At 33.3% G+C, this 27,059-nt stretch overlaps 1 protein-coding gene across 1 annotated transcript in view; it reads left to right on the top strand.

The window, feature by feature from the left end:
- Positions 1-27,059, top strand: part of ZDHHC17 (zinc finger DHHC-type palmitoyltransferase 17) — a 97,873-nt gene that overhangs the window by 33,650 nt on the left and 37,164 nt on the right. The window contains exons 3-8 of the mRNA XM_061204970.1: positions 1,838-1,960; positions 9,424-9,501; positions 10,094-10,238; positions 15,329-15,393; positions 16,048-16,210; positions 23,657-23,782. Coding sequence (XP_061060953.1) covers positions 1,838-1,960; positions 9,424-9,501; positions 10,094-10,238; positions 15,329-15,393; positions 16,048-16,210; positions 23,657-23,782 — 700 coding nt within the window. The remainder of the gene's footprint in view (positions 1-1,837; positions 1,961-9,423; positions 9,502-10,093; positions 10,239-15,328; positions 15,394-16,047; positions 16,211-23,656; positions 23,783-27,059) is intronic.

The following is a 27,059-nucleotide window of genomic DNA, read 5'->3' as shown; positions in this document are numbered from 1 at the left end:
TAGAAACATTTCCAAACATGCAATTTTTTAAAAATATTCTCTTTATAGTAGGTGTTTTTCTGAAATGAAAGTAGTTAAGTTTCTCACTGTGTCTGAAATATCCTCTTTGCCTTGAAGGGGAACAGACTGACTGTCTTTACCTTTCTTAAGAATACAGTGGACCACTGAACAACACAAGTTTGAACAGCTTGGATACACTTAAATGCGAATTTTTTTCAACAAATACATACTACAGTATTAAACAGTCTGCAGTTGGTCTAATCCACAGATGCGGAACTGCAGATATGGAGGGCCAACCGTAAAGTTATATGTGGATTTTTGACTGCGGGAGGGTTGGCGCCTATAACCCCCATGTTGTCCAAGGGTCAACTGTATATGGTGGATAGCATACCAGTCACAGTTCTTTGCCATCGCTACCTGTGCCCCGCTCCCCAAAAAAGCCAACAGATTTGAAACACTTGTCTTTTTTGTTAAAAGGAAAATGCATACTCACTTTTAAATGTTAGAAAAGTAACCAGCGATTCTCAGTATAGTTAAAAAGATTTTTATCATCACTTATCTCATTCAAAGTGTGAGGTAGATTCTGCCCTTTAAGGTAATATGCCTAGTTCACTTAACTGGGCCCATGTAAACAATTTTCTGAAAAAGAACAAAGAGCTGAAGGAACTTCTGTCATCTCCTGTGAATTGTGGAACTCTTGCTCTTCCCTTAGATTGATTTACCTTGTGCGTGTGTGTGTGTGTGTGTGTGTGTGTGTGTGTGTGTGTAAGTGTACACATGTAGTACAGAGCCATTGTAGGGCAGCATTGAAGCAGTGAAGGCTGTATTAAATATTAATGCAGCTTAATTTCTTTCTCTATTAGCTAAGACATGAATACAGTTTTAATATTTGCTTCTAATGTTCCTTTATTATGCCACCTTTCCCCCAACCTCACCCTGTGGTATACCTCCCCATTTTGGAGACCACTTTGATTAAGAACTTACAAATATAGTCAAAGCTCATTTAATTTGTTTTTGTGTCTCATATTTCCAAGGATCCAGTATTTTGTTTAGGATAAAGTTGATGGTTTTTGAGGCTCCATGATGGATTCTTGGTGGTTTGTTGTACTGTTCTTTTTATTTTTGCTTATGCTTGAAAATTTCCATAATACAAAGTTTTAAAAAATATATATGCTGCCACAGAATGACCAAAAACAGAAAGGGAGGAAAAGGTCAAGCTTTCTGCGTGCACCTTTCTTCTTTATTAAGCGTGAATGTCTTTCTTCAAATTCTCCCAGTAGACTTTCTCTTATTCTCATTGGCTTGAACGCACAGGACTCCTCCTGCACCTGCCCTGCTCCCACCCCCACACTTCCGTTTCTATTTGCCTTAGGAATTTTGAGGCTAAATTTGTAAATAAAGAATCCTGAGGTGGTAAGACATCCTTTTTTCTCGATGCTGTTCTAAATCGTTGATAAACTCTTTGTTACTGCTTCTTTATGATTTAATATTTTTTAACATAGCTGTATGTATTTTTATAAGCTGCCTTAAGTGTTTTGTAGAATAAGTGGTGATATTAAGAAAAACAAATAACTGATAGACATTTTATTTATGTTATCCTTTTCTGTTCCACTTTATGAGTTATTGCATTCTTATAGATGAAAATTTTTTAATTATAAAATGGATTAGTAAAAGCTGTTGGAATATTGATATTTTTAAAGTAACATTTTATATTGAGAAAGCCATTTTAATTTCCAGGTTTCAAAATGGAGCATTAGTTTCTTCTGGAAATGCTATTTTCAGCTTTAAATTTCTTGTCAAATAGTGGTAACAATCTCACGTTTTCTTTCTTTTCAAGATATGGAATATATGAACGCTGCCGAGAATTGGTGGAAGCAGGTTATGATGTACGGCAACCAGACAAAGAAAATGTTACACTCCTGCATTGGGCTGCCATCAATAACAGAATAGATTTAGTCAAGTAAGCATTTCTATATTTTTAAGTAATTAGTTATTACTATAAAATTATTAGAAATAATTATAAAATATATAATTTCTAAAATTCATAGCTTTTAAAATGTAGATTCTGTGTACTTTTCTCCTGAAAAAAATTGTTTTTAACATATATCGAATGCTTATTATGTGACAGATACTATGCTGAGTGCTTTTCCACGTATATTTCCTTAAATCTTAATTCTTGAAGTAACCCTGTGTGAAAAATAACGATTTTTACTGCTGTCCTAATGATGTGGAAACTGAAGCATAAAGAGGTTAAATATGCTACCATTGACATACAACTGATAAAGGTTGGAGTCTGGACTTACTCAGGCAGTCTAACTTGTAGCTTACATTCTTAATATGAATTCTATGGGTAAAAGCTACAAAAGGAAAGAGAGGAGTTAATAATAGCAAGTAATAATAAACTAACTTCACACCAGCATAAATGAAGAATACTTTATATACTCAGTATAAATTATTTTTATTACTTACTGTTCATCTGCTTGTTCAGTAATAATAAGAGGTGGTTAGATAAGCAGGAGTCAGGACGATAAGGAAGTCTTAGTAAATCTAGCTAAAATAGTTTCTGGCAATTTGGATATAAGATTTTTAGATAGAGACATGAATCTGAAATGAACTGCTTGCAGGTGTGCCTTTTAAGTACAGCATACAGAGTCTAGAGACAAATAGGATGTTAATATCAGGTAAAAGAATTTGCCCTTAGAGTACTAAAGAAAGATTAAGCAAGTAATAACTAAAGCATTGAATTCCATGAATCACTTTCTTCCGGAGAGCGTATTTCCATTTTATTTGCTCCTTTTTTCCCTTCTTGTATTTCTAACCTTTCCTCTGCCTGCAGTATGGGTCTCTTGATGTCTAAATTCTGTTTTTGCTTGTCGGAAAATGTTTTTATTTCATCATCATTTGTGAAGGAAATGTTCACATGGTATAGAAATGTAGGTTGGCCGCTCTTTTAATTTTATTTTTGTTTTTTACCCATTGAGAATATCATCCCACTGTTTTCTGGCTTCTATTACTATTGAGAAGTCAGTCTAAGCATTACACTTAAGGCTTTTTTTTCTTTCTTTCTTTTTTCTGGCTGCTTTTAAGATTTTTTTTCTTTGTTTCTAGTTTTCTGCAGTTTCATGATGATGTTTCTAGGTGTGGATTTCTTTTATTTACCCTGAATAAGATTGCAAGAAATTCTTGATTCTGTGGATTAATGTTTTCATCAGTTCTGGAAAATCTCAGCCATTATTTCTTCAAACATTTCTTCTGCCCCATTCTCTTTTTGCTCTCCTGGAACGCCAGTTAAATGTATATTTGAACTTTTCATTGTATGCTGTGTCTCTTACCCTCTCTTCTGTGTGTACTGTCCTTTTTTTCTCTGCTTCATTCTGGAAACTTCTTCTGACTTATCTTCCAGTTCATTTATTCTCTATGAGTAATCTGCTGTTAAATCTATTCAATGAGTTCCAATTTTGTTTATTTTTTAGTTCTAGAATTTAATTTTTTTTAAACTTGCATTATTTGATTCATTTGTTGCTGTACTTTTCCATCTTGTCTTATATACTTGAAAATATAGTTATTATATAATCTGTGTCTGAGAAGATAGCATTGGGAGTCTGTGTGGGTCTGTATCTGTTATGTTATTCCTTTGTGTGCATGACTATCTTCGAATGTATAATAGACATTATGCTTGAAAACTTATTTGTTGAATAATTTGAGGCCTAAGATGAGAAGATACCATTTGTTTCTGCTAAGCCCAACTTTAATTTAAGGCTTTAGATTTTCTGGATCACTCAGGTGGCTGAAGACCATGCTAGAGCCAGGTTTACTTCTGGTTCTTAGTTACTCCTACAGTGCAGCTTTTTGGGGTCCCAGCCCTTATTTTGCTTTTGTCCGCTTAGCTTGCCTCTTGGCCAACTCTTCTGTATCAGCAAATTGTCTCTAGGGTAGATGGTGCCAAGCAGTTTTCTAATTTCTCCCAGTTTTAATCTCCTGAATCTTAGCCAGGTAAGTGCTCATAATCTTCTTAGGAAATATTTGCTTTTAGGAAATATTTCTTTATTTTGTTGAGCTTTTTTTTAGTTTTCTTTAATTGGAGGGTTGGTTCAAATTATCTAGCCTTCTGTAGTATCTGTATTTTTTAAAATTACTGTTACTTTAATCAAAATAGTACATAAACAATTTAAAAAATCAAATAGTACTTAAAGGCTTACAATGGAAACAGCAGTCCCCCCCCCACCCCCTGGGTTCTGTACCTCAGAAGTAACTATCTTCAGTACTTTAGCTGTTTCTTTCAGTACTTACTCTTGTATATTATATTTTTATGTTGTTACTTTTATCTAGAAAGTTATTTTCTTTACACAAATGATAGCAAATGCTTTTCTGCTCTTTTCATTTAATTTATGTGTCTTCAAAATTTTTCATATCAGTGCAACTAGAGCTACATCATTCTTTTTAAAAAGCTGTATAATGTTTAATTGTATGGACTTAGTTTATTTAATGGTTTACCTATTGGTGAACGTTTAGATTGATTCTAGTGTTTTTACTATTTTATACAGTGTTGTAAATAGTATCTTGTTCACATACCATTTTGCTTATGTTCTTATATATCTGTAGAATTCTTAGGAGAAGGAAAGTAAGGAGGATGAATTTTGAATTTTAATAAATCTTGCCAATTTTTGTGCCGTTTCTTGATTTATCAGTTATTATATTTTGACTTTCTGTTTTGGGATAACTAGATGTCCTAGAACACCTCACCACTAATACTTCTTCCTCTGTCCTCTATTATAGTTTTAGTTAAATTACTATGCAAAGTTTAAATTGTTTAAAGTGTAAATTCTCACTGATAAGCCCAGAAGTGTTCTGTGATATCTGTTTTCTTCCTGTAGAATTTTTATTTTTGTCAGAAGTAATAGTTGCTTTCTTTTTTCATTTGTTTAACTTTATGTATATTGGAACTAATTGTTCCCATACTCATAGACAGAACTGTAAAACCCATCTGTGTATGCAAACAGTATCAGATAATTTATTGGTTCCTTTTTTGGTGGAGTAGGGAGGATGAAATCATTCCTGAATTTCTCCATCTTTCTGTTCCAGCCCACTGTTTGCTCTTGAGAGCTACTCACAGCAATTGTCTTAAGACTTACCTTTGCAATCATTCTGGGAAATCCCTTTGCTCCAGTGTTGGTTTCAGTTTCCTGGATCTCAGGTTTTTCTCTCTGTTGGTTTACTCTCTGGTTTTAGTAGAGCACGTTTTTCGATAACTTTCTGAGAGAGAGAGAGTACTTGGGAGGTAAATCTTTTCAAGTTACTATCTCTTCTGCCCTCAAACCTTATTGGTTGTTTGGCTGAGCGTAGACTTCTAGATTAAGCTTAGTTTTCTCGGAATTTTAAAGCATTACTTTATTATTTTTTTGCTTCAAGTGTTATAGTTGAGATATATTTGATCTCATTCTGTTGATCAAAAAATTCACATTTGCCTTGTGTTTAAAAATAAATAAGAAACTCTAAAATGAGAAATACAGACAAAAAGTCTTGATGTTGCCTGCCTTATGGATTGTTCCACCACTTATGGGCAAGTGAGGTTACAGAATAAAGTCACTAACTATAGAGTGGGTTAATAACTACAGTGTCTGTGTATATTATGTCTTCAGAGGGGTAAACTTAATTTCTTTGTTTTTTTTAATTGGGGCATAGTTGCTTTACAACGTTGTGTTAGTTTCTGCTGCATAGCGAAGTGAATCAGCCTTATTTATACATATATCCCCTCTTTTTTGGATTTCCTTCCCATTTAGGTCACCACAGAGCATTGAGTAGAGTTCCCTGTGCTATACAGCATGTTCTCATTAGTTATCTATTTTGTACATAGTAGTGTATATATGTCAGTCACAATCTCCCAATCAAGGGGGTAAACTTAATTTCTTACAATTCATAGTTTAGCAAGTTACTTTCCTAAAACAAACATAATGGTGAGTAAATGCAGTTTTCTATAGTGACTGGTATTTATAGCCTCAAGATTAATTTTTTACTTTTCAGTCTAGAATTACACCCTTCTTAGAAGCTACAGCATATTACTATTTCATGGATGCTGGCAGAAGATACATGACTCAGGTAGAGACCAAGGACTTTATTATTCATAGCACAGCAAATAGCATGAACATCATATTTGCATAGCTCCCTAGGTCCTATGGGAGTGGCTTGATATGGTCCAGATGGATGCAGCACACACAGTGGATGTTCATTGCTTTTATAGTACATGGGAAGCAAGGTCGCTCTTTGTCCCAGAGGGAGACATTACCTCATCTCTCAAGGTTGCTTGATGCAAACAGAACTCTGAGAAATGGCCTGTATAAAGAGTGGTCAGGACCTTGCAGTCTTCTCATGTACTCAGCAAGACATATGGGAGCCACCAGAGACCCATGGAGAAGTGTCTCTTCTAACAGTTATGTTCCATCAGGGTGTATTATAGGAGCTTGCTTCAAGCAAAGTTAGTGGGGTCACTTTCATGCTGGTAAGATAGTAAAGTAAGTATAATTTGGAAAGGAGGAGACCTTCACCTGGCCTGGATTTCGTATATTCCTAGTGTTTTCAAGTGGAAGTCTTTTAACTATTTCTTAGATTTTGCCCTGATATAATGAAATAAAAAGGATTAGTGCAGGCTTTGGTCTTCAGCAGTCTCCTGTTACTTCAAGATTCTTTGTTAACAACAGCTAATAATGCTTGTAGTCTCTGATTTCAGTTTGATTTCAAGTCAAGGTGTTGTTAACGAATATGGGGCTTTGTTAAAAAATATGTAGCTTATAATTTCTGAGAGCACAGTGTGTGTGTGGCTTATTCTTCTTCCCTGGCGACATATAACTTTTTATTCTTTATTCCCCACTTTGTGAAAGTTTACATTATTGTGCATTGATATGGTCCTTTTATAGCTATTGTACTTTAGGGAGATGTTCTTAATTTATCTTCTAATCCTTCTTTTGAATTTCTAATTTTATCTATGGCATTTTCAATTTGAAGCATTCTCTCTTGATCTCTACCCCCCACCCCACTTAAAAAAAATATTTTGTTCTTATGTCATGAGTATATTATCTTCTCTTATTTTTTGGAGGATATTTATTATAACTTTAGTTTTTTAAGTTCTTCTTCTCTACATATTGTTTATTTTGGGCTTCTTCTGTTTATTTTGATCTCCTTCCGTGTTTGAAGCTTTCCTCAACTATCTGGTCATGTTTGACCATTCATATTTAGGAGAGACATAACAAAGCTGATTGGAAGTTGTGGGACTTAGGAACCTCCCAAATGTCCCTTTAGCATGTAAACTTACATTGCTACGTTTTCAGTGTCCCATATGTTTCTGTGATGTAATTCCTTGAGTCTTAAATTTCTCTGGAAAGATGCACTGAATACACCTTTTGGCAAATACTGAATGTTTGAATGTTAAAATCAACAGGAGCATGAGAAGTTTAGAGACACTAGAATGAATCTGAACTTTAATAGAAGAGTTTGAATTATCACTATAATAATATTAAAAATTTGAGTAGTCACATTTTAAGATTACAGTGCACAAAGAAAACTAGTCTAGCTTTGTCAGCTGCTTGATTGCTTCCATGTCACTAAAATGCCTATTGTGATGCTAAATAAACACTCACTTTCAGTGAGAATATAAGTAAGAAAACGACAGTTTTTCAGCAGCTTATATTGACTTTGAACCAGTGTTTCTGTTTACAGTCCAGCTTCTTATTACTTTCTTTGGAGGTGACTATTGCCTTTAATCCCTTAGCCTTTCTAGGGTTTTATAACATATTCTGGTTTGCTTCTCATTGGTGTTCTCCTCTGGAGACATTTGGGTTTTAGCTCTTTGCTTTTCATCTTTCAAGTATTTGTTGCTATCTCTTGTTCATTGATTTTCTCTTTTCAAAACCTAGGGATCATTAGTACCCGCAAGTACATTTCTTGATAATAACCATCTTATAGTATTGCAACGAGGCTTGAGTTTAAAAATAAGAATTATACAATCTTCTCAGAATTTTGTAGTTTGAACTAGGGTCTTAAAGCTACAAAAAATAACATGTTATAAAAATATAGTATTTTTCTTCCAGAGGTTTACAATGAAAAGGTGATAGAAGTTACTCTTCTTTATCATGCAGAAAAAAAAGTTCCCCTATCCTTGTTAAAAAAAAGTTGTACTTTAGAACTAGTTTGGAAATCACTCATTGCCATAGTCCTAGCAAGGATTTGAAATGTGAGTAAAAATACGTCTCAGGAACACAGATATATTAACTATAGAGAAGGTAATAAAATTGCTTAAAAAAACTTTCTAGTTGGAATTTTGAAGAAAATATTTCCTATCAAAGCTGTTCTTTGGCTGTGCTATACTTCTCTTTGGGCTCAAAAAATCATTTTCAATTATTGCATTAATGTCTACTGGGTACCTTAAGAAACAGTTTAGGAGCATTTGAATGTTTGTGTCCAGACTGTCTGATATTTTGGACTGGAAATATTTTAGTCTAGAAATATTTTAAGTTTACTTCAAGCTGTATGATAGAGTGGAATTGGGCCCTTCATTGCATAATGCTTTAAAAGCACCAACTTAAATATATAAAGCAGAAAATATCTGAATCAAGCTTGTAAGTATTGAATATATTAAATGTTTGGAACTCTGAGCATTAAGAGTGAATGCATTAGTGATCTAAAGCAGTAATCACTTAGAACAGTTTAAGAACCTCAATATATACATATATCAAACATTTGCCATCAAATGCCTTGAAATCATTTGTATTCAAGATTCATTGCATTGATCAGTTCCAAAACAAGCATTATATAAGCAGCTAGGTCCTGTTCATTTCAGAGAATATCAAGATGTTATGACATGAATATAGTAAGAAATGAGGTTGCTCTTTCTTTTTAAAGCAACACAGCTTTAAAAGCATAACAAATAAGGCATCATAACAAATAAGGTATTATGTTATACTTTACAATGTATAAAACTCTTTCACATATGTTGTTTGATTTAATCTGTAGTAATCTTGTGGGGAAAGTCAAGCTGAGCTTAAAAAGCCGAGCTTCTACCCATGGTAGGCTATGTGTCTGGCCTGCTCTACAGCTGTTTTAATTCCAAAATTCTACCTCATGCTGCTGTGGGATCCAAATCTTTGTGGTTCTCTGACTGCCTTCTTTTTTATATGATTGTTATTTGGCTTTGCTATTCTTTATTGTAATTTAAAAAAATTACTTTTCTTTTACTTCTGGAACAAAAGAGAGTGATAGGTTTGATGTAAAATTCTCCTAATAATTTTAAAAACTCACAAAAGATTGTTTATTGTCAAAGGCATAAACTAGCATGAGATCTAAAATGAAAAACAGTTATTTCTTTATTTTTCGTACAGTTTCTTAAAATTGAAAATGAAAGTTGTCTTAATTATTTAAAATTTTGTCTTATAGATACTATATTTCGAAAGGTGCTATTGTGGATCAACTTGGAGGAGACCTAAATTCAACTCCATTGCACTGGGCCACAAGGTTTAAATTTACTTCTGGATTTTTTTTTTCCCTTTGGTTCCTTTAGCACTCTATAACTAAGTAACTTTAAAAAAATATGCGGAAATGAATGGGAGAACTTGTTATGCCAGTAATTAATATCAATAATGTGCTAACGTATTGCTGTCCAGTGTTACCTGCATTGGAAGCAAAGTTTATTGTCCAAAGTGTCCTTAAGGAATTAACCATGCTGATATTAATCCAGTTAATTATAAGATGGGGTTAAACTTTGGAATACTTTTGCAGCCTACATATGTTTACAATGAAAGAAGTATCTAGTTCATGGGACAATTAAGGTCATATTGGAATAGGATTAATAGAATATAGTAACTATTTATTACATATTTAAAGAAGTTATGAGTATCTATAAATTTTCAAAGACCATTTATACCAGTTAAGACTTAAGAACATAAAATCCTAAATGTGTCTTGACATAGACCTATTTTAAAATAACATAAAATAAGATTTGTGTAATCTTTTCCACCATTACCCTATTTTTTAAAAAAAGATCTTTCCAGAGTTTCTTGTTTGAAATAACTTTATATATTTAAGTGTTTATTCTTTTACGTTTTAGACAAGGCCATCTATCTATGGTCGTACAACTAATGAAATATGGTGCAGATCCTTCGTTAATTGACGGAGAAGGATGTAGCTGTATTCATTTGGCTGCCCAGTTTGGACATACCTCAATTGTTGCTTATCTCATAGCAAAAGGACAGGTAAAAAAAAGTCACAATGGGGTAGATTTTAATCAGACGTTCTTCATGGTTTAAATACCTAATATCATTGGTGTTAACAAGTGTAACAGTCTAGTGATATTTAAATAGTACTTTCTGATGGATGAAGAGAATAAATAAATATATAATTAGTTTGATATTAAGCTGTTTAATGTAGTTAACATAAAAATATGAAAACCAGTTATGATCCAGATAATGATCCATTAAGTTGGGTTTTTTTTATTTCCAGTAGTGATAGAGACGAATTCCAGAAAGTAAGGGAGAAAATTTAAATATCTATTTTTTTCCCTCAATTATGTCTTTTGAATATATCATCTGAATTCATTTAAACTTTTTTGAACATATTACTGGTTATTTTCTGTATTAAGTCCCTCTCAAGGGGGATACATTCCTTAAGTCATTTTCTCTGTTTCTGCTATATAAAATACTGCTTCTTACATGTCAGAAAAATTCTCATGATTTAAGTGATTCTTCCTGATTTCTCCTGAATATGTAGTGACTATAATCATATTAAATATTATCAGTTTCTGTGTACCATGATTTTCATTTGTTTCAATAACGGATGTTTTTTGTTAAAAGTAATGTCACTCAGTTTTTCTTTCATGAGTTTTCTCTGGTTGTACTTAAACATTAGTTTTATAGTTAAGGATCTTATCATAAGAGAAAGACAAATGATTTTAATTCAGTGCTATTAACATATATTTGTTATTTTAATTTAAAATATTAGATTTAGAATTTGAATAGTATTTATTTCATGAATTCTTTAAGGTATTTGCTGTTGGCAGTGCCAGTCAGTGACAGTTGTGTGTTGTACACTATTGCTAAGGAGAAGAGGCATAGACTGGTAAAATTAATTGCTGGAAGGAGGAATTTATTATCCATTACTGTGTAAACAGACTACCCCCTAAATATAATGGCTTTAGAACACAACCAACCATTGTATTTCACAATTCTGTGGGTTGACTGGGCTTGGCTGGGTGGTTCCTCTTGTGATAATGGCAGGGGACTGCAGTCATCTGGGGGCTCAGCTGGGCTGGAGGATGGCTCACTTGCATACCTTATATCTTGATAGGAATGGCTAAAAGGCTGAGCTCAGTTGACAGCTAGGCCTCTCTCTTTTTCTCCATGCAGTCTTAGAACTTCTCCTTCTCCACGATACCCCTCCATGTGGTCTCTCTAGCAGGGAAGCCAGACTTCTTACATGGTGGCTCAGAGCGCCCGAAAGAGCAAGAGCAGAAGCTGTCTGACTTTTCTAAGGGTTTTGAACTGGCATAACAACATTTCTGCTCCATTCTGTCAGTTAAAGCAAGTAACAGTGCCAGCGCATGTTCATTGAGGGAGCACAAGGGCGTGAATACTGGGAAGGGAGGTTTTTTGGGGGCCGTCTTTGGAGACCAGCTACCACAAGGGATCATCTTTGTTCTCCTACGGTTCCTTCTAGACTGGCAGTTGAAGCAGTAGATGGCGCTGTTGCACGTGACATTGTCTTCAGTGGCCTTCTGTATTACAGATATAAGTTTACAATACATGTTCACTTTTTTTCTTGCAGTTTTTAACTGGGTAGGAAAAGTGGTGTAAAGTTTTCACTATTTTTGTTAGCTTATTAATTCTGGAGTTTGGATGTTTCAGTAATCATTTTAACTCTGGCATAGCATGTAGGCTATAAAATTCTTCAAGGGCAGAGATTTTTGTCACAGTACCTTTTGTGCAGTAAATGCATGATAAGGTTAATAAATGTCTGACAAGTAATTAGTTTTCTTTTTCATGAGTAAGAGTTTTCTTTCTTTTTTTCTGCTTAGAAAAGTAACACATACTTATTGTAAAATATTCAAACATAATAGAAGAGTATGACTTAGAGAATGAAATCCCACCTCTTCCTTTACCTCCTCTCCCCACTGAGATCACTTCCTTTAACAGTATAGTATATATTTTTCCAGACTTTTTTTCAATCTATATGCTAAAATATTGTAAAAGAAAACCACTCTAATGTGCATTACATTATACTTGAAATGGATACCAAAGTCCTTCTCTGGCCTGTAGAACCATGTGTGGTCTAGCCCTGGATACCTCTGATTTCATCTTCTGTCATCTCCCCCTCGCTACTGCTTTAACCACAGCCATCTTCTTGCTGTTCGTTGAACAGCTCTGATAAGCTTTTGTCTTAGGGCCTTTGTGCTTGCTCTTTTCTTCTGCTTGGCAATTCTTTCCTCAGTCACACAGTTCTCTTTTTCTCTCTCTCACTTTAATCAGATGTTTGCTCAATTTTTATTAGTTCTGATTAGTTCCCAATTATAAGCAGTAATAAAATTAGTGTATTTCTAATTTCTTCGTTCTCTTCCCTGTCTTACATTGACATTAGTCAATGATACTGTTTTTCTTAGTGTTAACTTGTTCTGATAAATTTCTATTACTTGATTTTTCAGCTTTAAATAATATCCTTTGACTCATAGCTATTACAGGTTAGGCACTCATTATACTTTCTTGTCAGCCTTTTTCCATTTCCCCTCCATTTTTGGTTAATTTTATCAAATTTACATTCTTAGGGCCTGTAACATTTCCATTCAGTTTGTCATTCTATTCTTCACAATTGTTTCATGTTAGTTATACTGTTAAATATATTCAGTGCTCACTACCAATTCTTTTGGATGGTTTTCAGGAAAAAAAGGGGAAAATACTAAGTAATGGAGCCCTGTTTGTTGATCATGGAATTCCCATAACCTTTTGATCTGGGCTTGTTAATTCTTCCTAATAGAGAATACTCATACGTCCAGGCTGAACTTGGAAAAGAAGTACCAAGTTTTAAATCCCGACCCAAAGAAAGAAAAGGTTGAATTTCATTTTTCTTTTAGTACTCTAGAGATGTGGCATAATTTTACATTTTTTATTTTACTTACTAATATTTTAAATACTGTCACTTTTTAAAAAGGATATGAAAAGACAACTAAAAAGGAAGAAGAAACTTAAACATAAGAATTTACATGTTTGTTTTAATTGGACATCAAATTTAGTTGAGCTTTCTTCAAACCAGGGCAGTGAAGGAAGTAAAATAAGTGACAGAACTTAACTCTCACATAAGAAACAAGGAAGTATGTCATTTCTTCAGAGAAGATTTTTTTTTAAGATTTTTATTGGAAAAAAATCAACATGTATAATGTAAATATTGAGTGAGGTTACATGAGATGTTCCCAACAACACGTAAAATAAATTTAGAAATAGATTTGTAGTGATAAGGCATAACATTTGACTATAGTTTTTATGAAAGAGACTAAAACTAATGATGTCCAAGGATATGTGTTGTCACTTGTCAATGTGGTGGTTCTCAGCATTTTTTCTGCCTTAGTACATTTGGACATTTGAGACATACTCCCATCAGTAAGAGTGGCTTACAGAGAACTGCTACACAGAGTTATGAAGTGTTTTATAGTGTACTCACTATAACTCTGTCCTCTCTCCACTGACTGGTAAATTAGATAACATAACTTGGATAAGATCTGCTGGTTTAATGTAATCCAGAAATAGGAGATGGGGAAGGGAAGAGGAGGAAACTTAATATTTATTGAATGTCTGTTATGTTCCAGGCTATGGAATTAGTTTGCTTTACACATATTATTCCATTTAATCCTCACAGGGGTTTTATGAAGCCATTATTTGTATTCAAATTTGTAGGTGGGAAAGCTGAGGTTCAGAGAATTAAAGTATTTTTGCCACTTTTATAGTTATTAAGTGGTAGAGCTAGGAATTCAAAATCATGTCTGTCTTATTCTAAAGCCCATGCCTTTCCCAAGCCTAGAAGAGTAGATAGATAAACATGTCTTTTCATTTAACAAATGTTTTTTGATTATCTACTCTTCTGGGCACTGAGAATACAAAGATGAATTTAAAATAATTTCTATCTTCAGAGAAGTCCTGTTCTAGTTAATGAGACAGGTGCCTCAGGCAGATTGGAGTGGATCAGGAGAAGGAATTTTAGGGAAGTGAAACTGATAGAATCCCTGATACATCAGCATGTCTTGAAAGGAGATTTAGGTAACTTGAGAAGAGTTTTGGTTGAACAGGTAGTAGTTTTAATTCTGACTTGCTAAAAAGAAAGAAAAAGAAAACTAAGCAAAAGGGAGAAAAAATGCAGTACCAAGGAAAGCAAAAAAGTTGGGTAGGAGAGGAAAGTAATCATGGTTTACTACATACTTTGTTGGGAATAGTATTCATATATATTTATAATAATGTAAATATCAAATATTTATAGAACCAGAATTACAATAGATCTTTTCAGAGGAAAGAGTAGGAAAGGTGCATATTTGTGATGGGACAGTGAGAAGAAAGAGAGAATTTGCCATTTTACATATTGAGGATATATAAAATATGCATATTTAGGATAATGCCTAAAACTGAAAAATCAAAAAGTAGCAATTCAGGTATCTTATTTTAAAGATGTGGAGGTAAAGACCAAAGTAATGAGCTAAAAAAAGTGAAAATGGTGGGGAGTAAGACAGAGGATTGCTTTATTACCTTGCTTTTTCACCACAAACTCTGTAGAATTAGTTAATTCTAAAAATATTTATGCGTAGTGACATAGTGATAAAAAGCCAACAAACTTTTTTGAATCTGTTGAAGTTTATTGAATTTATTCTTTGTTTTAAAATGCCTAGGAATAAACAGGGTTTTATTATTCCCTCCTATCATGAATTAGTATAAATAAGTTTTTCAGAGACATAAGTCATTTATTTAATCGATCCTTTGTGGGTGAAAGCTCAAGAGTATGTCAAGATCTTTAAATGAAAACATTGAAAGGCTGAGTGAAGCATCTTAAAAGGGAGAACGAGAAATAGAAGTTAATTAAATATTGAATATATACTTAATATATGTCAATTAGATACTTACATCCACATTAATTAAAATATTCAGTGATAATAGTTTTATTTTAAAGTTAAGAAAGAAAAAGTTTCATAAATCACCCTTGATTGAGTGTTGTTATTATGTTGGCTTCTCCTGTGATGTGTAAATTATATTTTTCTCAGTAAATTTGGTAAGAACTTAGAAGTTTTTACTGTCTGACTTTCTTTTTACTCTATCAGGATGTAGATATGATGGATCAGAATGGGATGACGCCTTTAATGTGGGCAGCTTATAGAACACATAGGTATGTAACCATTTATAAAATACTTATTCAGATAATTTTCAGCATAATAAAAGGTAAAATAAGTGATGAGAAAAAGCAATTAATGTTATACTTACTAATATTTAAAATTCTTACAATGAGTACATAGTATATAACATAAATTACCATTTTGGATGTTTGGAGTTTCTATGTTTACCTTTATGGTGGTAATTGTAGTATCCTTAAGGTATTCTTCTTTTAACAATTTCCAAGAATGGAAGACATTACCTTCTTTTTAAAAAGTGACTCATTTTTATGTGATTTGCATATTGGCAAGTTTAACATACTAATTAGTAAGTTGCCTTAAATCATTTTTGGAACAATCTAGATTTAAATTTAAATTTTTGATTGTTTAATTATATAGATATTAATGGCATTAATCCCTAGGTGAAAAATAATAAATGTCAGGACGAAGTGTGCTCTCTCTTCAGAGTAGTTTAGGTTATATGGTGTTGCATGTATTTAATACTTCATATTAAGAATGTTGTCTCATTACTCATTATAAAGTTGTTGAAAATAGGTTAGAATAGAAGTGTTCCAAGATGGAATGCAGCCACAATCAGTTTAGTATCTGTAATGATTTCTATAATTGAAATTAGGGTTGTTGTTGTTGTTGTGTTTTTTTTTCCTTTTCAGTGTGGATCCAACTAGATTGCTTTTAACATTCAATGTTTCAGTTAACCTTGGTGACAAGTATCACAAAAACACTGCTCTGCATTGGGCAGTACTAGCAGGGAATACCACAGTCATTAGTCTTCTTCTGGAAGCTGGAGCTAATGTCGATGCCCAGAATATCAAGGTAAAACTAGCCTGTATTGATTGTGCTTTGTGAAATGTGGTTACCAAGATGGGAACTCCTTAATAAAACATAGGTTTTTTTAACAGACTTTCAGAGGTGGAAGAAACTTCTCATTTAAGCTCAACCCTTTGCTTCCATGCAAGAATTTGTTTTGAAAGACTGATTTATTTACTTTCGTCTTTTTAGTATTGGAGTAATTTTCAGATTTTGGTGGTCTTTTCATTAGTGAATTCTTACTGACTTTTGGAAATTAAATTACATAATCTGTTTTTATAGCTGAATAGAATAGTTTTCTGGTTTCTTTAAGAAAATCATTGCAGAGAAGCACAAGTTTATATCACAAGTATGCATAATAACTTTTAGTAATTTTTTGACTTGGTCATTGATTGTCTCATTTTTTTAAAGGTCAAGACCTTTAAATTTGATAATCACCTTCATGATGTTTATAGGAGAACTCCTCTCCCCCAAATGCTGGACTAATCCAGGAAAAGTATACCAAAAAAGTATACAAAATTATCTAAGAGCAAAGCACAATTAACATTTACACTCTTGAGCATTTAGAAATTTATAAACATTTTATGAATACCTGCAAGAAAATGCTATTGGTAGTCATAAATTTTGGTTAACATTCTCATTTTTAAAGCTTCAGGATCCACCATGTCTTCAGCAACAGACTCTTTCTGTGAAATGACTTGAAAGTTTTAAACATCATCTTTTAATAATGTGCATTCATAAATATCTTTGTGCCCGTTGACAAATTTTCTTTCATTTTGACTATAGACCGTAGTATTTTCTGAGTCATGCTTCTTAAATTTGTAAGGAATATGTGCTAATTAAATATGAAAGGAGTTTGAGTCATATAATAATCTAAAATGCCAATCAAAAAGTAGGTTATCTCCTGCTGGATCAGGGCATCTTTTTATGTTGCAATGAATAGTTCTTCCTCTATTTGATTACTCTAAGAAGAGAAGGTTAAACTACTAAAATAAAATAGTTAAAATTTATTTACGATTATAACCAATTTTTAGAAATGAGTCTAATTAGTTAAAAGTAAATATCAAATATCTTATTGGAAACTGTAAGAAATTGAGAAAACCATGTATTTTCTTTTTCTTTTTTTTAAATTTCAAGTCTTCGTGTCTTTACCCAAAGTGATCAGAATGGTCTAGTATCTGCTAGTAAATGTATGGAAAGAGGAAAGTCAACTTACCATAGTGCCTGACATGTGATGGGCGCTCTAAATATTTGTTGACTGACTGAAGATTCGTGTAGTCTTGAGCTTTACCTCTAAGCTAGTTTTCATGACTATGCTAGCATACCTCTCTGCCACTTCTGAAATCGTAGAGAGAAATTTTTGCTTTTCCAAACATTTTTAAATAGGAAGTTCTGAAAAGTTCATAACACTGTGATTAGTAAATTAGGCTGACCCCATGGCCTAAAGTATAAGAAAAGAGGAGTTTGACTAAACCTGACCAATATCCCCATGAGAAAAAATTAATGAGATGACCTTATGTTTTATTATCTGAATTGCTTTAGAGTGTTATTTTTTCATCTCTTAGCTACTAGATAGCCATTCCTAAAGTGAGTCATGCCCCAGGAATACATTTCCAGTATTTAGTGTTATATTTTTGAAAAAATAAAACCAGTTTCACTACAGCAAATAGTGAGTCTCCATAGACTTTGCCAAGAGTCATATAAATATATTGAAATTACATTTGTACCAAAGAATTATGACAAGATTACTGTACAGTTTTGGAATTTGAAACTAGTAGTGTATATTTTCAGAGCATTTAAAAATATCTTTTCTTACCATATAAAATTTTAGATAACTTCTCTTCATTCATGAACTTTAAGTATTTGAGGTGTGGTTTGTAAGTTTAATGTCTTTTCAACTTGTACTCCACATTAACCATTGTATAAACTTTTGGTTAGTCTTAGTAAAAGAAATAATCTATAATGAATTTCAACAGAAAGGTAATGGTAAGAATGGAGATAGTTGAACTGATTTAAATGGTTCAAACCTTGTATTTTTTAATGTTTTATAGGCTCAGCACATGAATTATTTGGTACCAAGATGGGATAAACTGGAATGGAGCTTCCTTAACTAGTACAGTTCATGTGACTACGTTCCAGAGTCCATTGTGTCAAATAATTGAGCTAATTATTGTACCTGTAGAACTTTTACTGAAACACATCTATTTTTTTTTTTTGGTTACTTTCTTTTTATTAATGTTTTAATTTTATCTGACTGTATCATCAAGGTTGGCCATTGACAAAAAGAAGTTATTTTAAATATAATTCCTTGCTAGCTCTGGAGTAACATTTTTTTTTTTAACTTTTTATGAGGTATAATTGGTATATAACATTATACAACTTTCAGGTGTACAACATAATGATTTGACATCTGTACACATTGCAAAATGACCAACAAGTCCAGTCAACATCCATCACCATACACAGTCACAAAATTTTCTTTTTTCTTGTGATGCAAACCCTCAAGCTTTGCTCTTAGCAACTTCTGGATATGCACTATAGTATTATTATTATTTTTTTTAATAATTTTTTTTTTTTTTGGGCTGCACTGGGTCTTAGTTATGGCATGCGGGATCTTTGTTGCGGCATGCGGACTCTCTTAGTTGCGGCATGCGGACTCTCTTAGTTGCAGCATGCAGGCTTCTTAGTTGCAGTGTGTGGACTCTTAGTTGCGGTGTGCGGACTCTTAATTGCGGCATGCGAACTCCTAGTTACGGCATGCGTGTGGGATCTAGTTTCCCGACCAGGGATCGAACCGGGGCCCCCTGCATTGGGAGCATGGAGTCTAACCCACTGGAACACCAGGGAAGTACCTGCACTACAGTATTATTAACTATAGTTGCCATTATGTACATTACATCCTCATGACTTATTTCTTTTAGAACTGGAAGATTGTACCTTTGACCCCCTTCACTAATCTTCCTCACCCCCCACAGTGCACTGCCTACCTCTGACAATCACAAATCTGTTCTCTGTATTTATGAGCTTGAGTTTTGTTGTTGTTGTTTGTTTATTTTTTTGTTTAGATTCCACATATAAGTGATATCATATGGTATTTGTTTTTCTCTGTTTGACTTATTTGGAGTGACATTGTTTTTAAAGGAAATAAAGTCAAAGGAGTTGCTTCAGTTGCTCAGGGAACATTTATACTTTCAGAGTAAGAATAATCTTTTTTAACCACACTGGTGAAAAAGTAGATTTTTGTTTAAAAATGTACTTTTAATGTGATTAAAAGGATGAAATAAGTATCAAATACCTTTTCTACTGGAATCTGGCTGATTCCTAATATACTGAAGTCTAGTCATCACCTTCTAGTGGAAACCATTCATTCTTTCAACAGATATTTGTTTAATGCTGAGGAGTCAGTGTTTAAGATAGATGAAGTCCCTATTCTGTCAGAACTTATACTGTATTGAGGAAATGGACAATAAGTAAATTAAAAACACATACACATAGGCAAATGTGGTCATGACGAGGGCTAAGGGGGTCACATCAGATGAGAGTGATTTTTGAATGCCTCTGAGATGACATTTGCTTTGAGACTTGTCTGATAAGGGATCAGTTATGCAAAGATACATGGGAAAAACCTTTCCACGTAGAACAGCGGTCCCCAACCTTTTTGGCACCAGGGAACAGTATTGTGGAAGACAGTGTTTCCACGGACTGGGGTGGGGGGCAATAAATGTAATTCAAGTGCATTATGTTTATTGTGCACTTTATTTTTGTTATTATTACATTGTAATATATAATGAAATAATTCTACAACTCACCATAATGCTGACAGGAGGTGGAGCTCAGGCGGTAATGCAAGCGATGGAGAGCGGCTGTAAATACAGATGAAACTTCACTCGCTTGCCTGCCGCTCACTACCTGCTGTGCGGCCCAGTTCCTAACAGGCCACAGACCAGTACTGGCCCTGGGGTTGGGGACCCCTGATGTAGAGGAACCTACAAATGCAAGGCCCAAGGCCAGGAATAAGCTTGCCATGTTAGAGGTGTAGAAATGACAGCTTTGACCAAGCAGTGAGACACTGAGAGAGAGAGACAGGTACAAGGCCATGATAAGGAACTTTAATTGTATTCTCAGTCATGAGAAATAGTTGGAAGGATTTATGTAGAATGGTTATATAATCTTTGTGTTTTTAATATTTTTTAAAAAATTACTTTGGTATTTGGAGAATGTATTGAAGAATTAAGAAAATGGAAGGGATAGATGAAGATCAGTTAGGCTTTCATAATAAATCAGGCAAGTGATGATGTTAGTTTAGCCTATGATTGTAGAAGCAGTGATGGAGTGAAATGAATGGATTTGGAAATGATAGTTTAGAGTAGAAAAGAAAAGGTAGATTAGAAATGAAGGTGAAAGAAGAAAACATCGATGACTTAGGTTTTGGTTGGAATAACTGAGTGTCTTGTGATATGTATTGAAGTTGTGAAGATGGAAGGAAACAGACTTTTTTGGGAGTGAAGGCAATAGAAATTGGTTCTGTTTTAGTCATATATAATTTGAGGTGGTGCGTTTTAGCTATGTGAAATGTCAAGCTAATTAAGTAAACTTAATTTTGAAAGTGAAAAATTCATTAATAAAAAAAAAAAACCAACCTAGATTGTTTGTCCTAGAATTTGACAAAGTCGATTCATAGCTGTGTATTTTTCCATTTTTCATTTTAAGTCTTGAGAAAGAAAGTCTGGTTGATAATCATAAATTGTACCAAGATGGAACCTGTAAATCTGGATATGGCTTTAATAGCTAGTAAAAGTTACATTCTTCAAAGAATATGAAAAATTATACTTAGTTATAATATTTTTTGATTGGCCCTATTTCTTCTAAAATAGCTATTTCCTAAATAAAATTAAGCTTAAGTTTCTTAGAAATCTGTCTTTATATTAACTAGATATCCTTGTAAATTATTTGTAAGTTATTTGAGTAAGGGATTCAATTCTTTTAATATACAAACAAATGATTCTTTTATCAAAATAAGAACTTATTTTGCAGACAATAAATATTAAATGATAGGTGACTTTAAAATGACTACTTTGATCCTTAGAAGGATTAGGAATGGCCATAAGCCCTTGATTAGAGGTTCTCAATCTGGGACCCAGCAGTGGATTTTGGTTAAGGGGTGGGTCCATGGACTTCTGAAATTGTTATAAATAAAGTATCAGCACTTTTCTGGGGAGAGAGTCAATGGCTTTTCATCAGACATGACTTAAATGAGTTCAAAAACCATGGCCCCAGATACTGGTTACATAGAATAAATTCAAATCTTCTGAAGTAATAACAGTGAGGAAGGGGAGTGATTTGGGATACTAAGACTTTAAGAAAAATGACCTATGCAGTAATCCCTTTTCATGGTAGCATCTCATTTGTGAATTTAAAGAATATTTCACCCCCTTGCACATGTTTTTGGTTGATAAATTTAGATGAATTGAGTTTGGGGAGGGCAGTTAATCTGAGTGCTGCCTACGCATTTATGATTTTTCTTTCTAAAGTTATCAAAGGACATAATTTTTAGCTTGTGCAAAATATAAAATTACTGAGCTTTGTTAATTAATATATTGAACAACGCTTATATGGTTTCTTGAAAAGAGGTAAGAAACTATTTTCAGAAAATGCCTCTTAAGTACCCCACCTAGATGGTCTCCAAGGAAGAATTTTCCTTAGTTTTAATAATGAAGTTCCACCTCACTTAGGCAAAAAGTGATCTTCCACCCGCCACCTTCCATAATGTGTATCACACCAAAACCCCTGAAGAATTTCTTTTATTACCAGTTAGTTACATAGTCTATAAATACTCCATGATTCTTGTTATTACTGCTGTTGTTATTATCATTTACTATTTTGGCTGGCACATGGAGTGTTCAAATATAGACTTGACTTGGAACCCTGGTTTTAGTATAATTCTTTAAATTAATTGCTTGTTTATTTTACCAGCTGAATAAAAGAACTGTATAAAAGTAGTCAGATGACTAGAGGAGTAGTTGAAAGATTGCTTAAAGCTCCCTCCATCTTTTTATCTAGGCAATCCTTAGGTGTCACATGGCCCTCTAGTGGAAGGGATGCTCAGCTGGACCGAGGCAACTGCAGGATATTCTCTGGGAGTTGTTACCCAAGGGATTGCTTTTATTCAGGTAATCTTTTAGTTTGGATTAATTAGCTGGTTCTGACAACCTAGGTGACATAGAATTTTGGAATAGGTAAGGAGATATTTTAAAACAAATATCCCTATTTGTGGAAGACTCACCTAGATTAGCCCATTTCTTATTAAATACTATTGATCTTTTTATTAAAGAATTGGTTAGGCTTTTTGTTTTTATTGTTGTGTTGTTATTGTTGTTGCTCTTGGTGGTAGTGGTGTGTTTATTTTGTTGTTTGGTTCTTATTATTTTTCAGTGTTTTTTTTTTTTTAATGAAATAAACTGTACTCCATACTTGATTAGTAATTATCCCTCATAAGTAAGGAACCCAAGGCTCCTTATTTCTTTATTTTCATCCAGTTTTTTAAAATAAAATTTTAACATGTTTTTTCTTTTTTTAAAGTAATTTTCAATATTCATCCGTAATTCTTGAAATTTTGGTAAACAAAATTATTAATTTTACTTTTCTGTTTAAGGAAGGAGATAAAGAGTGGAGAATATTAAATAGAATAAAAATGTAGGTATCTAACTTGCAAAAGGAGAAATAAGATTTTAAATTAATAAAGGCAAAAAGAAGCATAGACCTAGAATTGGGGACACTTGTTTCTTACTGCCTTTAAAACATTTTAGTTCTGTTATACTCTTTGGAATTCTTTTTCTTGCAGTTAAAGGGAGCTACAAGTCTATAATGTAAGTTTAACCATTTTTTGTTACTACCCGTGTTCTCTTTGGAAATTTCTGGATGGGTGAATGAATTTAACATGATCAAGAATACCAATATAACAGTAGAAGTGGAAGTTGACTTTTCTTTTTCTTCCCTATTCTTTTCTTCAGACTTTGTTCATCACTGAAATTAAACTGAGAGATTTCTGGCAGTTTGGTATTACAGCAGGATGGTTTGTAGCAATAACTATTACTAATGAAACCCTTAAAGAATATGAAATAACTGGATAAACTTAATGGTAGCCTCTGATCCAGCAGGTGCTAAAATACCTACTTTTTGATTACTCTCTAAGTTAAAATGCAAGCAAATATAGAATCTATAGAATAAGAGGTGTAAATACATTTTCTGATTGTACCTTGAATGGGAGCGTATAAGAATATATATGATTTAGAGTCTTTTAGTAATTGACTTTGCCAAATGTAAAAACAATGTTAATGAACTAATACTGCAGTCAATTTATTTTTGTGGAAGTGCTTTAAAAGTTAGTAAACAAAATATTCTGCTTTTCCTTTCATTTTTTTTAACGTGAATTTCTTCTGCTTATATTATCAGGGTGAATCAGCACTTGATTTGGCAAAGCAGAGAAAAAATGTGTGGATGATCAACCATTTGCAAGAGGCAAGGCAAGCAAAGGGATATGACAATCCATCTTTCCTTAGAAAGTTGAAAGCTGATAAGGTAAATTCATGACTGAAGATTTTCAATATATAGTCTTTTTAAGTAAGATTCATAAGCATATTTTCTTAGCATGAATATTTACATTTACAGCCTTTAATCTTGGCATTGGCCAGTGTAATTTTTAAAACATTATTTCACCCAAGTAAATAAAGGTAGATACCAAAGTTTAAGAAAGATGGTATATGTGAAATTGTTTAGATTTCCGTAGGCTACTAACATAAGCTTTATTTAATGCATTAATTCAGCTGGCCTTTGTTAAGTAATAGAGAGATAATAAAAGTTTTTCCTGTTTAAGTGTATTTGTTAGTGTAGTAATAAATTGGGAAAAATCTTAGTCATATATATATATATCTTTTTAAAAACTACTCACAACTCTAGCTATAGTTAATTTAAGCTTTTCATTCTTTTATAATATGTCATAACTTTTATTAGAGAGGGAGAAACTTATTATTCACTTCTCTTTAGAAAGTTCATTTTAGATCTTCCATGAAACCTTCAATTTTTAACTGTATGACTATTGGCTCAGTTGCCTAATTGTATGATTTCAAAACTAAGAACATTTTCCCGAAAGACGGGTCTGTATTTCTTAAAAATTTATTTCCGTAAAAGGAAAAATTAGCTGACAGTTTTTTTGTATACCAAAATAATTGACAAGGTATTTGCTAACTTGTCAGTAATCACAACTTGAATGGCATTAAGCCTTGGATATCATATATGTCCTATTTAGGCTGCTCTAGTGGTAATACTGTTTGTATAAAGTTAACATTGATCTGTCTGTTACTAGAACAAAATAAGTTTTGGATAAAGGGAAATAGACTTGAGAGCATGCCTCATTTATTTGTAGGAGTTCAGACTTCCTTAATGAGCTGAAAAGTTCACTGGTCCATTACTTAGACTTCAGAAGAATTAGATTTATAGTTTATAAACTTGCCTATTTTCAGTCCCATATTTGAGACTAAGGAGCAGTTTTTGCATGTCATGTCAACTTTTCATTTCACTATTAGGTATGATATTAAAAATAGTTAATTATTTATTTACTTTGATGTTGCTCTGTCCTCTAGAATTTAGAGCAGTTTTGCTCAACAGAGTAAAAAATGGCTAATTTCTCATAATAACTAGGCTACTAGTAAAAATGTCTTTTATTACTCTAGAAAATCCCATTGTCTTTATATGTTCATTTTGCTTAGTGTAAATATGCTAAAGGTTATTTTTTTTATGTATTGTCAGATGAAAATGACTTTATAAATTCTAGATGTTTATTAATATATAAAGTTATTTATTATAGCAGTAATGAACTATATATCAGTGTTATGTGTTCGGATATGGTTTCTTTTAAAAAGGTTGCCTCATTAAAAGTTTAGCACAATTTTATTAACATTTGTGTATATTATTGTGATCAGTTCAGAAATTGCGTGTTCCTGGTTTTTTGGGTTTTGTTTTTTTGCATTAGTAGCTTTAAATATATTATGCATTCTAAAAAGGTCACTAGATAAAAATATATGATGGATTAGGGCTTTGTGTAATTAAGTATTTGTGTAGACTGTTCTCTTTCCATCTCACATTAGAAAAATTTAAATTATGAACATGACTTGGTTTGCTAGTCTGTGAAGTATGTTCTGTATTTAAAACTAAACAAGAAAACACCCAGGACTCAATAGCTTTTTACTAAAAATAAGTCATCCCAAAAGGGGAAAAAAGATATTTTTGGACAGTGATAGTAGACAGATATGAAAGGAGTCTTGATTTTAGAAAACTATTTTAAAAGCTGTTTGATTTTTAAGGTTAGAAGATTTTAGGCAGATTTATGGTTAAATAAGTGTTACTTGCTTATTAATGAGTTAGAAAGAAATCTCTAAATCTGTGTTTCTCAGAATTTAAAAACCCACGATCCCTTTTGTTAACAGTGGAAATCTCACAGGTATTACTTTTTAATGTTGTTTATTGATTATGTGAGAATAAATCTGGGAAGAAATGAGTAGATGTATTTTTTCCCTATTCCTTCCTGCCAAGTACAACTAAAAAACCTGGACATTATTTACAAAACAAATATAGGAAGACTGAAGATGGAGAGAAGGTGGCAGAGCAGGTAGGGAGCTAAGGATCCAAAGAATGACATGGTGGTGAGTTCCCTGCATTTTCTTTTTTTGCCTCATATTTCCCAGAATAGGAACTGACAAAGCCAACAACCCAGAATCATGAATGGTACAGACAAAAAACGCTCCCCAAAAACCTGCTTTTTAGCCAAAGGACCACAAAAGAGGCAGCTTATTTAGCAAGATAGAAACTTTTAGAAAATAACTTTCTACTACAGCCAAACACAACAGAAAAAAACATGGCTCCACCCTGACTCACAACAGCAAAGGCCTAGACTTCCGCCCTTACCAGGCTATAATGATGTGCCCCAACTTCTCTCCTGGGGTGGTGTCAGGGAAGGTGGAGTGGAGAGTTGGGACTTTCATCCCCACTGGCTGTTAATGAGGTCCCATCCCCTGCTGTTATCAGTGGAGACCACATAGAAAACAGTAATGAGGCACTTGTAACCCTCCCAGTCAAGGAGATACCAGTAGAGGTATAGTGGAGAGCTGAAAGTCCCACCTTTGCCTGTCCGTAATGAGGAAACCCCTCCTCAGGTGTCAGTGAAGGCCCCCTTGGGATCCTGGACTTTCACCTCACCTGCCAGTAATGAGAAGGTGTCTCACTTCCCTCCCCCTGCCTACATCAGAGGAATCCACATAAAAGAAAAGGTTTAAATAAGATCCAGTGTCTCATAGTACCCAAAATGTCTAGGTTTCAGACAAAAACCACATATCAAACCAAGAATCGAGAAGATCTAACTGAATGAAAGGAGGATCAGTAGATGCCAGTGTGATGACAGAGATGTTGGAATTATCTGACAGAAGAATTTAACAATCATCATAAAAAGCCTTTAGTGAATACTTATGAACATGCTTGAAACAACTGAAAAATAGAGTCTCAGCGAAGAAATAGAACTATAGAAATAGAATATAAGGAAGAACCAAATGGAAATTTTAAAATGGAAAATTATAATAGCCAAAATAAAAAAGAGTCAGTGGATGAGCTCAACAGCAGAAGAGAGGAGACAGAGGAAAGAATCAATGACCTTGAAGATAGACAATAAAAATTACCTGTTTTCAACAACAAAAGGAAATAAACTGAGAAAAACAAGCAAAACAGAACAGAACTTGGGGGACCTGTGGTTATACCAGAATATCTAACACTCATATGATTGGAGTGCCAGAAGAAGAAAAGCGGGTGG

This window comes from Eubalaena glacialis, chromosome 11 (genome assembly GCF_028564815.1).
Source record: "Eubalaena glacialis isolate mEubGla1 chromosome 11, mEubGla1.1.hap2.+ XY, whole genome shotgun sequence".
NCBI lineage: Eukaryota > Metazoa > Chordata > Mammalia > Artiodactyla > Balaenidae > Eubalaena > Eubalaena glacialis.
Note: the sequence above shows the minus strand (reverse complement) of the source record. Positions and strands in the feature narration are given on the sequence as shown.